The 16,433-nt window shown below is 37.2% G+C and overlaps 1 protein-coding gene across 4 annotated transcripts in view; it reads right to left on the bottom strand.

Moving 5' to 3' along the window:
* Positions 1–4,294: 4,294 nt before the first annotated feature.
* Positions 4,295–16,433, bottom strand: part of GHR (growth hormone receptor) — a 305,006-nt gene continuing 292,867 nt past the window's right edge. For all 4 annotated transcript variants that reach the window (XM_056112076.1, XM_056112075.1, XM_056112077.1 and 1 more), the window contains 3 exons: positions 15,407–15,497; positions 7,720–7,789; positions 4,295–7,325 (listed from right to left, as the gene is read on the bottom strand). In XM_056112076.1, the coding sequence (XP_055968051.1) occupies positions 6,351–7,325; positions 7,720–7,789; positions 15,407–15,497 (1,136 nt within the window). In that variant the 3' untranslated portion in view covers positions 4,295–6,350. The remainder of the gene's footprint in view (positions 7,326–7,719; positions 7,790–15,406; positions 15,498–16,433) is intronic.

The following is a 16,433-nucleotide window of genomic DNA, read 5'->3' as shown; positions in this document are numbered from 1 at the left end:
TATGGTTCCCTGAGCCTACCAGGAGTCATCCTTGAGCACAGAGCGAGGATTAAGCCCTGAGAACTGCTGGGTAGTGGCCCCAAACAAAACAAAAATGATAATTTATTATTGAGGTAATTTTTTTTGCTTGCTTCAAAAAATGTTGAGTGTATCTTTTGCTTACAGACACATGTACCTAGTGGGAGCTATGTGGTAGAGGATATTTCTGGATTATCTGCTTAGAAGCCCTAATTCACCATTTGAGGAAACAAGGTCCATTGGGTAGCTACTGGCTTTGGTGAATGTAGGCTATTGATTCTGTCTCACATCATCCTCCCTTTCAGGGCAGCTGAGCACCCTTCCCTCTTTTACCAGCCCATTGCCTACAGCATGGGCCTCAGTATAGCTCTTATTTATGGCCTTCCTGGAGAGCTGTCTTCCATATACACATGAGATTTGAAGGGCAGCAGAGTTTCTTATTCCACTTATTGGCCTTTATCCTTCAAGGAAACATTTGAATCAAGTGAATGCTTGGGGTCTGTTACTTCTCTTACAATCCTTTCAATGAGCAACTATAATGCCATCATAAGTCAGTTTTTCTGTTCAACCTATTTTGGAGGTATTTTTGGTGAATAAGGGGAGAAGAGGGTATTAAGAAGTTTGACTTCTCTTACTCACTACTTCTTTAGTTCAGGAGGTTTATAGTCCAGATCTGTTTAGTGGCTAGAGTGCAGGGAGAGGCAGAAGATGAAATCACTATAGTTATACAGAAGACTCAGAAGCATTGTCCCCAGGGGCATGGTAAGAGGCTGATGGATTAGTATTATTGAATATGAACCATCTGTCTGGATAAGTGCTCAGCAATTGGCTGACTTTTGTTATTGTTATGTACATTTAATCTGTACACAATTATTATTTGGAAGTAAGATAGACTGAGTTTAGAGCATAGACTGGAGTTAGAGTAGCTTGTGCTTTCTTCCTGACTCTAATACTTATTGACTTGTGACTTTGGTCAAACTAAACTATCCATGCCTCTGTTTCTACATAACTGAAGATAATAGAATTTATCACAGGATTGTTGTGAGGATGAAATAAGTTCATGAATACAGCTGGCATAATGTGAGTGATTAATGTTACTTAGAAATGCTCCCCAACCAGTATAAAAATACCATTAGAATAATAATGTTGTTTAGACTCAGTGGTGTGCTGGAACTGGTCTGTACAGTTTCGAGTTAGTGGATTGTGCAATCTCTTCCCAGGTTCATGTTCAGTGATGGAACACTGATAACTTAAAATTTGTCACAGTGAGAGCATTCACATCATGATAATTGGCAATGGCTATACATCTGGATTTCCTTTATCACTTAAGAAGCATTTGGAAAACCTTTCATACTACATTACTAGTTACGTTCATCAGGAAAAAAAACTTATTGTGTATACCAGTCTATGCGGTGATGCTCCTGGATATGAGCAATGTACAAACTTTATGGCTGCATAGGATAGTCATTGCTATGATTAATGCATGAATATTCTTAGAATAATCCTCAGTTACCTATATATCTTTTGTAACAGTTGTGTCTTTCATTCAAATTTCCTAACTAAATGTTACTAGAGAGTGTGTGTATATGTGTGCACATACTTACCATCATCACATATCAATTAAATTTGCTGAAGTCTTTTTAATTCTAACATTTTGTATATTCTAGATTTTTCTAGTTGGACAACCATATTATCTACAAATAATGAAATGTTGTTTCTTCCTTTCTAAATAGCTATTCTTTGGAGTTCCTTAGATCCATAAATATAAAACAATTAATTATGCAGTTTCTTAATACTATGACCCACCAAATACTATAAACTCCTGTTTGTTTTGTTGTTTTTTGGGGGGCCACACTTGGCAGTACTTAGGACTTACTTCTGGTTCTGTGCTCAGGGATCACTTCTGGTGGGCTTAGGGATGATATAGAGTGCTGGGGATCAAACCCAGTTTGGCTGTTTGCAAAGGCAAGAACCCTACCTGATGTCCTATTGTTCCAACAGCCTCTATTATTTTTAAAGTACTGGATTAGTCAGAATATCCTGTGCTCTTCCCCTGGCTTTATCACTTATTAGTTAATTAACTCAGGGAAAAGTCACTTAGTTTTTCTAAGCCTGGCTTTCTTACCTATAAAAATATTAGAATAGTGTTCATCTTGACTACAATACAGATTTGTTATTTATATATAAAATAGGGCTGGAGCGATAGCATAGTGGTAAGGCATTTGCCTTGCATGTGGCCTACTCGGCTGACCCTGGTTCGATTCCTCCGCCCCTCTTGGAGAGCCGGGAAAGCTACCAAGAGTATCTCGCCTGCACGGAAAAGCTTGGCAAGCTACCTGTGACATATTCTATATGCCGAACACAGTAACAACAAGTCTCACAATGGAGACATTACTGGGCCCGCTCGAGCACCACACCATCAGGAAAGTTAAAGTATGTGCCGTTTCCTCAGAAGTTATTTCATCCTTACAGACAGTGTTGGTACCATCTCTTACTGCTCACAGAGCTATAGTGTAATCATTTTTTTCCTTTGTCACAGTTACAAAGCTGTTCATGATTGGTTTCAGTCATATAATATTCCAACACTGACCCTTCACTAGTGCACATTTCCCACCATCAGTGTCCCCAATTTCCCTCCCGTCCCCCTACGCTCCCTGACCTGCCTCTAAGAAAACATTTTCCCCCTCCCCCTCTCTCCCTCTACCTCCCTATTTCTTTAGTGTAGAGTCTTTCATTAAAAAATTGCTTTTATATATACTCTTTCAATGGCTATTTCTTGGGACTATTGTTAAATAATACATTCTGTTCTATCATGATGATTTTTTTGAAAAAAACAGCAGTACAGAATGAATTATTTTTGCTGAGGTAATAGCAGATACATTTTATTCTGTAGTTTCACAAAGGATGTTTTTCATGAAGAGAGAGATGAGAATTTCTTAGTGTTGTAAGCTTTGGATTTCAGAGAAAACTAGACTTCAGTGAGTTCACACTAAGAATTTGTTGGTGTTAAGTCTTATATGTTATTAATCAATCTCTTCCTGTCTCCTTCTGGCTGATGCAGGAAGGAAATTCAGCATTTAAGCCAGGAGAGAGAAAGTCACTATCATAAGAAGATAATGAATGTTTTAGGAACCAAATCTCTTCTAGCAAGGTCATTCCACTAAGAAAAAGAAAATAACATACCCAACTTGAGAACCTGAGACAAAAGAATCTGTACTATGCTTTTACAAGCTGCTTTCTGTTTTTTATATAGAAAGTTTTGTTAAGAAAGTAAGTTCAATGCCACATAAAGATGTTATTCAGATTCCCATTCACCTGAAGCTAGAACTTTGTTTTGTGCCAGGCATGCTTTATACTCTTCTGAGAGTAACTTCCCCCAATAAATGTTTATATTTAAAACAATGAGTAGGTACTCTATCACTGTTATGGTTTTCACTTAAAAATAAATTGGGAGTCTTTTTTTAAAAAAATTAAACTGTAGGAGCTTAAAAATGCCAATATGTTATTGGTGGGAAGGGCATATGAAATGTCTTTCAAAATTATTTTTTGCTTACTTCTGACTCTGTCCTCAGGAAATACTCCTAGTGAGGCTCAAGGTATCATATAGGATATTATGGATTTAACCTGAATTGGCCACATGCGAAGGTAGGCACCCTACTTGCTGTACTATCTCTTTAGTTCCCCATTTTTTAAATACACAGTTGTTAATTTAAAAGCATTCCAGGACCACAGTGATAGTACAGTGGGTAGGGCACTTGCCTTGCATGCATATGTTCTGGGTTCAATCCTAGGCACCCCATATGGTCTTCTGAGCCTGCAGGAGTAGTGATCCATGAGTGCAGAGCTAGGAGTAACAAGAAGCTCTTCTGTCAGAGTGGCTTGTGTTTATGTGAGGGATAGAGGAATGACTTCCGTCTTCCTATTCAAGCTAGAAATGTACACCAAATGCTCCTGCTCAACAGGACTTGCAAACTACCAGATGACCAAAATGTGGTTTTAAGAGACCCTTGTCCCTGAAGAGAGTCCTGGCTTGGGGAGAACGCACAATTTAAGTAAACTGGTAGGCTATTTGCAGGTTGGATTCCAGATTCTTCTCCAGAGAGAGATAGGCTATAACCTCCTGTTCTTTTGTATATTCTTGCACATAACAAAACCCTTCACATATTGCTGATGAGATCAAGCCAGTTGGGCTTGGTTCCACAGATGAGAAGAACTTGCAGCATGCAGTCTGTTGATTTTGACATGGACGTTTGACAATAGAAGCATACATACCATCGAGAATCCAAGAAAATAAATTTATTAAACTTTGAAGGAAAAAATTCCACAGACAAAGGAAGTTAAATATAAACTGCAGGACACAACCACTCATACTAGTGAATTACGGCTTGTGTGGCCAGCAAAGTACCAAAATGACATTCTGAAATGGATTGAGGTATTTAGCTATTTTTGGCTATTGAAATGTTGTCAGCCTATTGAGAATCAGTGAAACAGTTTTTCCCAAACACACAGTTTTTAAGTTGGATTAGGTTCTACTTGATAAAATTTTATATGAAATGATGTATTTGAGAGAAAACCATAGCAGCAAGGTAGCAGAAATTCAATTATAAACATCTATCACAAAGTAGCATGTTGAACTTTAAACAATTCTAGTTGCTCATTGTCCTTCTTGCAAGAAACAAAAAATTTTTAAAAGACCACTAAGTTTGGTTCCTACAATGGTCTGAGCTTGATGTCACATACTGTTTAAGTTAAAGCTAACTTTAACGTTTTGTGAAGCTTTGAAAAAAATTTTTTTATGTTCAGAAGTGTTGTGTTCTTCAGCAAAATGAGATTCCTTTCTTGTTGATAAGATTTTTGGGGAAGTTATCACAAGGCTCCGAAGAATAATGTTTAAGTTGTTAAGGGGTTGAAATATAAATTAAAAATGACACAGACCTCTTCATTTCCCACTGACTACCTTCTTTGAAGCCAGTCTTCTAAGAGAGGAAATTAAATTGAAACTTCATTTTATCTTTTAAATAAGTCATATACAAAGAAGAACGTTTTTGCTCTCAGCATAAGGAAATTTTGAGCTTGGGGGGTGGGTGGTGGTTATAAGCTCTTTTCTTGTGTTTCTCATTACCATGAAAAACAAGCATGTCTGGCAATAGGCTGTGAAACAAAACCCTGTTTCTTGAGCTTATTTCATTCTCTGGATAGCTTCATTTTGACATGCTTCGACTCATAAGATGCTTCTTGGACTGTATTTCCTTGTTAGGTAACTAGGAAATCAAACCAAATTGTGTCTGAGGCACACCAGGCAGAAGTGGTCAGGCTACTTACTCTGGTTCAGCACACAATACTCCTGGTAGACAAAGACGCTCCATATGCAAGCATGGAGCCGCACTAAGAAATATCTTAACGGTCATCCCGCAGGCCTGTGCACTGCAGCCAACTCTTATTTCCCTTCCTTTGATACATTGTTCTCTGACATGAACCAAAACTTGGGGAAGAAAGGGTTGTTTGTTTTTTCTGTTTACGGTAAGTTGATCTGTACAAACATTTTAAGGATTTTTGAAATCAACAAGTGCTTGTTTCAAAATTCTAATAAGCATGTTCCAACAAAGCAGATGACTACAATCATTTTAGAATTTCTTAAGGAATTTGGGGAGATATAAAAAGGACTTTGTAAAAAACTAACTTGTTTGTTTTTTTCCTCTAGGTTCACTGGCCAAAGCAGTGAGCTGGCTTTAGACTGTAGTTGCTACCTTCTTTAGATGGGTTGCACGAACTACAGGACACAGTGTGTGGTGTAATACAAAATAGCCATGCTTGCAGTGTAAATTATTAAAAATATCTTTATCAATTTTATGTTAAAATAAATGTTCTTACATATTCAAACTATGTTTTTTGCCTTCTGACTTGTAATTTTATTTCCTAATTATTTTAAAAAGAATCAATTTGTGCTATGATTTGCATTCAATTTTCCTGAACTGCAAATGTCACCTGATATCTCGCTTTTCCAAAAAGCATGATTTACTATACATTAAAAACATAATCATTCAATGCTTAGTATCACAAAATTAACACCCACAATAACAAGACAATCGCAGCCACTAAACAGTCATTGAGACAAATTCTTTAAAATATTTACAATTCACAATAGGAATAGCTATCTGATTAAGCATTCTTCTTTTTTTGTTTGTTTTAATATCATGTTTCAACATTTCAGGAAAAGGCATTTAGGATCCATACCCCCCCTCCCTCTCCCCAAAAGGTTTAAACATTGTTTTTGGTTTAAGCATTCATGCCCCAGCCATTAAATACATAGCTCACAGGAAATCAAAGAAAGGCTATGGCATGATTTTGTTCAGTTGGTCTGTGCTCACATAGCCACATGATGAGAGAAACTCTTTGTCAGGCAAAGGCAAGGCAGTTGCATTCAGGATGAGGCCCTGTGAAGACTGTACTAGATGAATGGAGGTGTAGTCTGGGACAGGCAGCTCAGAACTCGCAGCCAGTTCTGCTGCCACAGACCTCCCAGCAGTAGTGGTAAGGCTTTCTGTGGTGATGTAAATGTCTTCCTGGTTAAATCTTGGCTCTCCACGTGATTGGACCTCTAGTAGAGGGGCCGTTGTGATGCACTTTTTGGCATCAGCCTCACAGAAGTAGGCATTGTCCATGATGAAGTTTGCTTGGGAGTGCGAAACCACTTCTGGATGCAGGTCACACTGGGCTATCCCTGCCTTATTCTTCTGGCCCGGGGAAAGAACCACACTCCCTGCTGGTGTAATGTCACTTACCTGGGCATAAAAGTCGATATTTGTCAGTGAACTTGGATTGCTTGGCTGAGTATGAGTAGTTGGATGAGTTGATTCAGTTCCACCCGTAATAAGTGGTCTTGGTTTGTTTTCCTGTGCTAAGGTAACACTGGGGCGTGGAGTAGAAGAGAGAGCATCATCAGAGAGTGAATGATTTTGATTCTTCTGGTCAAGGCACAAGAGATCTGCTTCCTCTTTTAATCTTTGTGGTGCTGGAGCAAGCTCTGAGGTACCATCACATGTGTCACTAGCATTAAAATCAGTCTCTAGAATGTCAGGTTCATAACAGCTGGTACGTCCAGAGTCATCATCTTTTGCCCCGAGGATATTAAGTGACTTCTCATAGTCATGGTTTAGAAGTCTGTCTGTATCAGATTCTTCAGTCTTTTCGTCAGGATCATCAATATCTAGTTCAATGAATTCAACCCAAGAGTCATCATTGTAGAATTCAGGTTTATAGTTGTCATGAATGGCTAAGATTGTGTTCACCTCTTCTAATTTCCCTTCCTATGAAACAGAAGGAAAAAGAGAGGATCTTAAAAAAATAATTTCTAATAATCCTTTAATTATAATGATATAAAAAGAACACATAATGATGATGATACAAAGTGACTTTAATTACATTCAGAGACTATGTTTATGAACAGAAGGACAATAATAGCAAAATATTATAATAAAATATTGGCATAGAACTTTTAAATACATAAGACTTTCTCATAATTTTGAGAAATATCATTAAATATTAATATCATTAAATGTCATTAAATATTAATTAATATCAAATTAATATTAATTTGAGTATAAAATGATACACTTAGTTTACAAAATTTCTCAACACAGCAGTGTCTGTCAGGTGTTATTTAATTGGTGTTATTTACTATTTACATAATTTATTATTTACCTTCAGCAGATCTGGATCAATTCCTTTAATCTTTGGAACTGGAACTGGGGGCAGAATCAGCATCTTAATCCTTGAAAACAAATAAAATTTGGTTCTGATAAATCTTAAAAGTTACATATTCTCTGTTTCAAAAGATGAAAGTAATGTACTGGTATTAATATTACTATTCTAAATATTCTTATACTTTGAGGGCCAGAGAGATAATACAGTGGGTAGGACGATTTCCCTGCATGTGGACAACCCAGGTTCGATCCCAACTATTGCCAGAAGTGATCACTGAATACAGCCAGGAATTACCCCTGAACAGCGCTGGATATGCCCTCTATCAAAAAAATTCTTATACCTTGTATAAGTAAATTATGAGAAATAGAAGGAAAATATTACCAGTACATTACATGAAAAAATCTATAGAAAAAATGAAGAACAGCAAAACACAATAAAGCCCTCATCTGAAGTCAATTTTAATAAAACACAGTTTGCCTATTCTACATATATTTATTTGTTTGCTTTCAGGCCATGCTTGGCTGTGCTTAGCACTTATTTCTAGCTCTCGACTCAACGATCACTCGGTGGTGCTTAACAGACCATATGTGGTGTCAGGGAGTGAACTGAGTCAGTTCATGTGAGGCAAGAGTCTCAACCATTGTATTGTCCCATGGCTTTTTAATATATATTTTAAAGTCATTTAATGTCAGTAAATGACAGCAATCATATTAGGAAAGAGAGATTTAATTCTAATTTCATTTCAGCTATAGGAAAGATAATTTTAATTTAGACACCATTAGTAATCTGCAGAGAAAAGAATGAAGAAAAGAAAGGGAGGAAGAGAAAAGAGTCAATCTACATATAGCCAAAATTATTTTTACTCTCATAAAAAGAAAGGCTGGTATAATTTCACATCACACAACTCACATTAATTATGAGATATTCTAAGAGATGACCTCATTAGTAATACAGCATTCATTTGAGTTGTAATATAGTAAGTATGAACTATCTCTAAATATACAGTATAGGTTTAGCCACACAAGTCTGTGATACTCCTAAGTTTTCTCTCCTAAATATTTAAGTTATTTTCTAATCATAATTCATTTCAAGATTTATCCTAATTTTACATGCATTATTGTATCCTTAGCCCAAACTACAATTCCTGGTCCATAGCAGGCACTCAATAAATGTTCTTAAAAATTTGAATCTATCTACTTTGTTAATAGTGTAACTAGAATTTATGTCTTAAAATCAACATTGAAGCTCTGACCAAAAAAAAGAGATTATTCATTCCAAACAATTCACTTTATTGTTGAAAAATAAAGTTGGAAAATAAACCCACAAAACTCAGAGTGCTAGAGATATCTTTATTGGATATCGGCTGACATGCCACTCAATGTAAATGGACAGACTAGTCTATGTTATAATAGAAAACCCGAGCTCTAAATATCTCCACCTCTTTTTCACTTAACCCAAGGAATTTCGTAAGTTGCTTTAATATCCATTAGGGTTACTCAGTGGGACAGTTTGCTGAAACAAATGGAATATATTAAAAAATATATCAATTATGAATTATGGCCACTATCATTTTTGAATGCCTTCGATTAGTCAAATACTGTGAGATATATATCTTGCACTAAATTATAGGTTGGTCAATTATGGCCTCTGGCCAAGAGTTGGTCTTTCTTCTGTTCTATGATCTTGTAGGCCACAGTTTTAGTGGAGCACACTTGTGTTCACTAAGTTACATCTTCTCTGTGGCTGTGCCATGCCACTGTAGCAGAGCTGATCAGTCACAACAGGGACCTCATGGTGCCCAAAGTTTATACAGATTTACTCTATGTTCCTTTATAAAGCCATCTATCAACTTCTCTACTAAACATTTAATGCTGACAGTCACAAGGTATAAAAATGATATTATGGGAAGAGTTGGGTGTAGTTGGAAGTTTAAGGAATATATTTTAATATCATGCACTAACATTTGGCACAGCTGAGGCTCAAATTCAAAGTGCCTAGCCTCTGTGTTCTGTCATGTTGCCAAGACAATTTGGTTCCTCAACTTTCTATAGCTAGTTCAAATTCTTAACATTACAAATGCACTATAACCCCAAATACAGGAAGCAAAGTGTCTAGTGCCTGCTTTGTTATGGGTGCCCTTCCTTTTTGAAGAAGATTCTGCAGTTTGGCATGTCTGTAAGTGAGCCTTCTAGTTGTGTCAGATTGTGCAACTCTGAATCCTCTAGGGTTCAAAAAGGTCATGCAATTGAAGGGAGAAGATCTGTTGCAACGACGTAGAGAAGGATGGGAATGGTGAGAGACTAAAGAAGTTTGCCCTTCTTTGGGGGCTGGAGTTATTGTACAGTGGGTAGCTTGCTTGCCTCGCACATGCTCTACCTGGGCTTGATCCTCTGCACCTCATTCGATCCCTTGAGCCCCACTTGAATAGGTGTAATCTTAGTGCAGAACCAGGACGAAGCCCTGAGTATCACCAGGTATGGTCCAAAAACAACCAAAAAAAGTTTGTCCTTCTCAAATGGGATGTCTGTCCTCTGTCCCAGCAGATGTGGTTATTCAGGAATATCAACTAAGTTTCACTGATATTTCAGTTCTTATTTCACTTTGAAATTTTTATAGGGGCATCCCAGCAGTGCTCAAGGGTTACCACTCAGTTTAACTGAGTGGAAGGACAGCATACAGTACTCAGGATCAAACCCAGGGTTTTGCATGTGCTGGGCATGTGCTCTACCATGTGAGCTCTCTTCCCAGCTAAATGTTTCAGTTTTTAAATATAAAATGGAAACCTTAATTTTTGTATTAGAGAAATCCCTAGTAACTACCTTGTCACAAAACTTTTACTCTAAAGTCAAGATAACAAATGAAAATCATAGCCTCACAGGCTGAATTTGGCTTCAGATTGTCATTTGTCAGTTCTCTTCATAATGATACAATTCATTTTTTCCCTTTCTGATTGATACTGGCTTAAATGCTAGGGTGGGTTGTTAGTGGGAAGAAGAGAATACAGTAAAGATAACCTGGCACAAAACTATGTTTGCCATTTGGGTTCAATGTACTCAAATTCAAAATAATTTGCCTGAAGTGATAACATTGGTCAACTAATGATCGTAATCATTAAGAAAGGGAGAAGTAGTTTGGAATGTGCAAGCACGAAACTTCATGCAAAATCATAAAGATCTGAAGCTTTTTAGAGTTCCAGGGTTCTGGGAAAAGCTGAGATAGTAGCTATGGAGTATCATTTTAACTTTAGCTTTACTTGGAGTAAGTCTTTATGCATCCACTTGTAGTCTTTTAACACGCTTGGTGATCTTGAAATTCCATCATTTAGAGAATTATTTTTTCTTCCCACCTAAGTTTTATCTGGATGTTTTAAAAATGCTTCACACTCTCTTCCCCCAATTAAAGGGCTTTTGAAATATATTCACAAAATAGCTCCCATTTTTATCTGCAGATGCCTTGTTTCTTCAGTTGAAGAACTTGTCTTCTAAGCAGTGGACACCACCATGTCTCCTGGATCACAGGGGACCCTGGGCCCAGGAAAAAGGTTTTTGGTGCTAAAACTAGATAAACTGGGAGTATTGGACACTCTAGTTGTGAGAAAACGGGGAAGATAAGCTCATAAAAATGTGAAACAACTGATAATCATACTTATTTTAAGAAAGAAAAACAGAAAGACAGATCTTACAGATCAAATGAAATTTATCTGGAACTTTTTTTTTTTGCAATACTGGGATCAAACCCATATCTCCTGTATGCAAGGCATCCACTTTACTGCTGAGCCACATTCTGTCTTGAATGAGTTTTAAAAATAATATAATCCAACAGTCTCATATAATTTATAAGAACCTGGAGGCCCATAGAGGAAGAGATTCAAACAAGGATAAGCAATAGGGACAGAAGAACTAGAACCTTTTGAATCCAAGAGAACAGAGAATAGGCTCTCTTCAAACTTAAAAGAATGTTAGCCATGTTTATAAATAGAGGAGACATACCAAACTGTAAATATTCCAACAACTTTAAACAAAACCTTATTTATTTTATATGAATGGCCTTATTGAATTAAATTTTCTAGGTAACTTCAGCTGGCCATTTAAATTTATTTTAAATTTAAATTTAAATTATTAAAATGTTGTCAAATTTAACCAAAGGATAAGTACTGCCTTACAGTTCTGGAATGCAAATGAGCCAACTACTTCAGGAATCTGAAAAGGTGAAGAGATAGCAAGGAGACAGTTTTGTTCTCACAAGGTGTGCACTAACTTCAACTCAATGTCTTATGTAACCTTCCAGAGAGTACTGAAGCCTATGGTTTTTTTAGGATGCACACAACAAAGTAGAAAACATATATATTTGTGGTAGATGGCTTTAACTATATTGAGGAAAGTCCCCTCTATCCCCATTTTGGCAAGGGTTTTCATCATGAATAGGTGCTGGATCTTGTCAAAAGCTTTCTCTGCGTCTATTGATATGATCATATGATTTTTATCTTTTCTTTTGTTGATATGATGGATTATGTTGATTGATTTATGAATGTTGAACCATCCTTGCATCCCTGGGATGAATCCCACTTGGTCATGATGTATGATCTTTTTGATGAGTTGTTGTATTCTATTGGCTAGTATTTTGTTGAGAATCTTCGCATCCGTGTTCATCAGGGATATTGGCCTGTAGTTTTCTTTTCTTGCGGTGTCTTTGTTTCCTTTTGGTATTACAGAGATATGGGCTTCATAGAAGCTGTTTGGGAGAGTTTCTGTTTTTTTCAATTTCCTGGAAAAGCTTGAGAAGAATTGGCAATAGGTTCTCTTTAAATGTTTGGAAAAATTCGCTAGTAAATCCGTCTGGGCCTGGACTTTTGTTTTTGGGAAGACTTTTGATTACAGTTTCAATTTCCTTGATGTAAATAGGTCTATTCAGGTACTCTATATCTTCTTGATTGAGCTTTGGGAGATGGTAGGAGTCCAGGAATTTATCCATTTCTTCCAGGTTCTCGTGTTTCATGGAATACAGACTTTCAAAGTAGTCTCTGATGATCTCTTGAATTTCTTTAGTTTCTGTTGTGATATCCCCATTCTTCTTTCTGATTCGATTTATTAGGGTTCTCTCTCTCTGTTACTTTGTGAGTGTTGCTAGTGGTTTATCTATCTTACAGCAAACATCATCCTAAATGGGGGAAAACTGAGAACCTTCCCCCTAAGGTCAGGGACGAGACAAGGATGCCCACTCTCTCCACTACTGTTCAATATAGTACTGGAAGTACTTGCAATAGCGATTAGGCAAGAAAAAGATATTAAGGGCATCCAGATAGGGAAAGAAGAAATTAAGCTCTCACTATTAGCAGATGACATGATACTATACTTAGAGAACCCTAAAACCTCTACCAAGAAACTCCTAGAAACAGTAGGCTTGTGTAGTAAAGTGGCAGGCTATAAAATCAATACCCAAAAATCCATGACATTCCTATACGCAAATAGTGAAAGAGAAGAAAGTGACATCAAGAAAACAATCCCATTCACAATTGTGCCCCAGAAAATCAAGTATCTAGGAATCAGCTTAACTAAGGAAGTAAAGGACCTGTACAAAGAAAACTACAAAACGCTACTTCAGGAAATAAAAGACGACACGAGGAAATGGAAAAATATCCCCTGTTCATGGATGGGGAGAATCAATATCATCAAAATGGCAATACTTCCCAAAGCACTGTACAAATTCAATGCAATCCCTATAAGGATACCCATGACATTCTTCAAAGAAATGGAGCAAACACTCCTGAAATTTATATGGAAAATTAAGCCCCCACGAATAGCTAAAGCAATTCTTGGGAAAAAGAAAATGGGAGGAATCAACCTCCCTAACTTCAAACTCTACTACAAGGCAGTAATAATTAAAACAGCATGGTACTGGAACAAAAGCAGAGCTGCAGACCAATGGGACAGAGTTGAATATACTGACATTTCCTCCCAAACATATAATCATCTAATTTTTGATAAGGGGGCAAGAAAACTGAAATGGAGCAGGGAAAACCTCTTCAATAAACTGTGCTGGCAAAATTGGACGGCTACATGCAAAAAAGTGGGCTCAGATCTCTGCCTAACACCATGCACAAAAGTAAGATCAAAATGGATTTATGACCTCAACATCGGACCAGAATCCATAATGTTTATTGAAGACAAAGTCGGCAAAACTCTCCATGATATTGAAGCTAATGGTATCTTCAAAGATGTCATGCCACTGGCCGAGCAAGTGAAAACAGAGATAGACAAATGGGACTATCTTAAACTAAGAAGCTTCTGCACCTCAAAAGAAACAGTGACCAAAATACAAAGACAGCCTACTGAATGGGAAAGGATATTCATCAAGTACACATCTGACAAGGGGTTGATATCAAGGATATACAAGGTACTGGTTAAACTCCACAAGAAGAAATCACCCAACCCCATCAAAAAATGGGGTGAGGAAATGAACAGAAACTTTCGCAAAGAAGAAATTCGAATGGCAAAAAGGCACATGAGAAAATGCTCTACATCACTAATCATCAGAGAGATGCAGATCAAAACCACAATGAGATATCATTTCACACCACAGAGACTGGCCCACATCCACAAGAACAAAAGCAACTGGTGCTGGCGTGGATGTGGCGAGAAAGGGACCCTCCTTCACTGCTGGTGGGAATGCCGGCTGGTCCAACCCTTTTGGAAAACAGTATGGACGACTCTCAAAAAATTAGAATTTGATCTGCCATTTGACCCAGCTATAGCACTCCTGGGAATATATCCCAGAGAGGCAAAAAGGTATAGTCGAAGTGACATCTGCAATTGTTTGTTCATTGCAGCACTCTTTACAATAGCCAGAATCTGGAAAAAACCTGAGTGCCCAAGAACAGATGACTGGTTAAAGAAACTTTGGTACATTTACACAATGGAGTAATATGTAGCTGTTAGAAAAGATGAAGTTATGAAATTTACATACAAGTGGTACTACATGGAAAGTATCATGTTAAGCGAAATGAGTCAGAAAGAGCGGGATAGACACAGAAAGATTGCATTCATCTGGGGAACATAAAGCAACAAAAAGGGAGATTAACACCCAGGAATGGCTGAGATTAGTACCAGGAATTTTGCTCCATGAATGGAAGGCCAGCCACACGTCCTAGGTGAAAAGGAAGCTCAGATAGAGAAGAGAGTACCAAATGAAGGGTGTTGTGAGGACCCTCCCAGGGTGGGAGAAGCATGCTAAAAGTAGTCTATAGACCAAACATGATTGCCACTCAAAGCCTTTCTTGCAAAACACAGTACCCAAAAGAAGAGAGAGAAAACAAGGGGGAATACCCTGCCACAGAGGCAGGATGGGACGGTGGGGGGGGGGATGGGGGGTGGGGGGGAAGCTGGGACCCGTGGTGATAGATGACGGGCACTGGTGGAGGGATGGGCACTTGATCATAGTATAACTGAAACCCAAGCACAAAATTTGTAAGCCTATAACTGTACCTCATGGTGTTTCACTAATAAAAAAAGAAAAAAATTAAAAAAATAATTAAAAAAATAAGTAAATAAATTAAAAAAAAGAAAACATATAGAAAGAAAATTTTACTGGGTTACTTAAAATTTTCATTCATAAGTCTTAAATGAACGTATATAAATAGAAATCTAGACAACTGTAAAAACATGTCAAAATAGACTGCTCCACATACCTTTGTTGCTTAGAAAATATTAATACAAATAATATAACTGTTAGTCCAAATATTCCAAAGATAATAATTAAGAACCATGGAATCTGGAAATCTGAAACACAGAAAAACAATACATCACTCAGAGGATGTTTGAAGTTTACATTTCATTTTCCTTTTCGCTGATAAAAATATTTGTACTCATCTAGCAAGGCCAGCGATTTCACTTGATAAGTACTGTCATGGACTGCAATGATTGCAAGAGTACCTTTTGTTCCAACAACAGTCCTGTCTACTCCTTAAAGTATTACACCTTCCCAAAATAATCAAAATAAACAGCATATAATATAAACATGATTTTGTTTGTAAAACCTAAACTGCTTTAAAATCTACCTTTATGATGTGTTATTAAAGGTAATAACTTTGGGGAAAAGTGCTTGCTTACACACTACTTTATAGATTGTGTCCATTTGATCCCTTTCATAAAAAGTGTAAAGACTTTAAAAACAAATCTTCCTGAGGATTATCAAAAAGGTGGGATAGAGATTTCATATTTAAATTACAGTGAAATATTTTATAAAAACAGAGAATATACTTTACAGATTGAAAAATAAATCATTAGAAGAAAAAGATCGATACTTGTAGTACTATCTTCAAATTTTAGTGCACTTTAAAGCAGATTTGGGGGAACTGTAAAAGCTTCTACATCACTTCTAAAGAACAAGTGCTTTCCAGTCATTTCGTTGTTTGTTCCCATACTGGCTGATGTAACCCACTTTTTAAAAACAAAATAGCATAAATTTACTTGTCTGTTGCTTAATTAAAAGTAGACTATTATGTAAAATATTCTTGCTCGAGTGGGCCCAGTAACGTCTCCATTGGAGACTTTGTTGTTACTGTGTCTGGCATATCGAATATGTCACGGGGAGCTTGCCAGGCTCTGCCATGTGGGCGAGATACTCTCGGTAGCTTGCTGGGCTCTCCAAGAGGGGCGGAGGAATCGAACTCGGGTTGGCCATGTTGGCTGCGTGCAAGGCAAACGCCCTACCAC

This window comes from Sorex fumeus, unplaced genomic scaffold (genome assembly GCF_029834395.1).
Source record: "Sorex fumeus unplaced genomic scaffold, SorFum_2.1 ptg000015l, whole genome shotgun sequence".
NCBI classification, from domain to species: Eukaryota; Metazoa; Chordata; class Mammalia; order Eulipotyphla; family Soricidae; genus Sorex; species Sorex fumeus.
The sequence above is the reverse complement of the archived record's forward strand: the minus strand, read 5'-3'. Positions and strand labels throughout refer to the sequence as shown.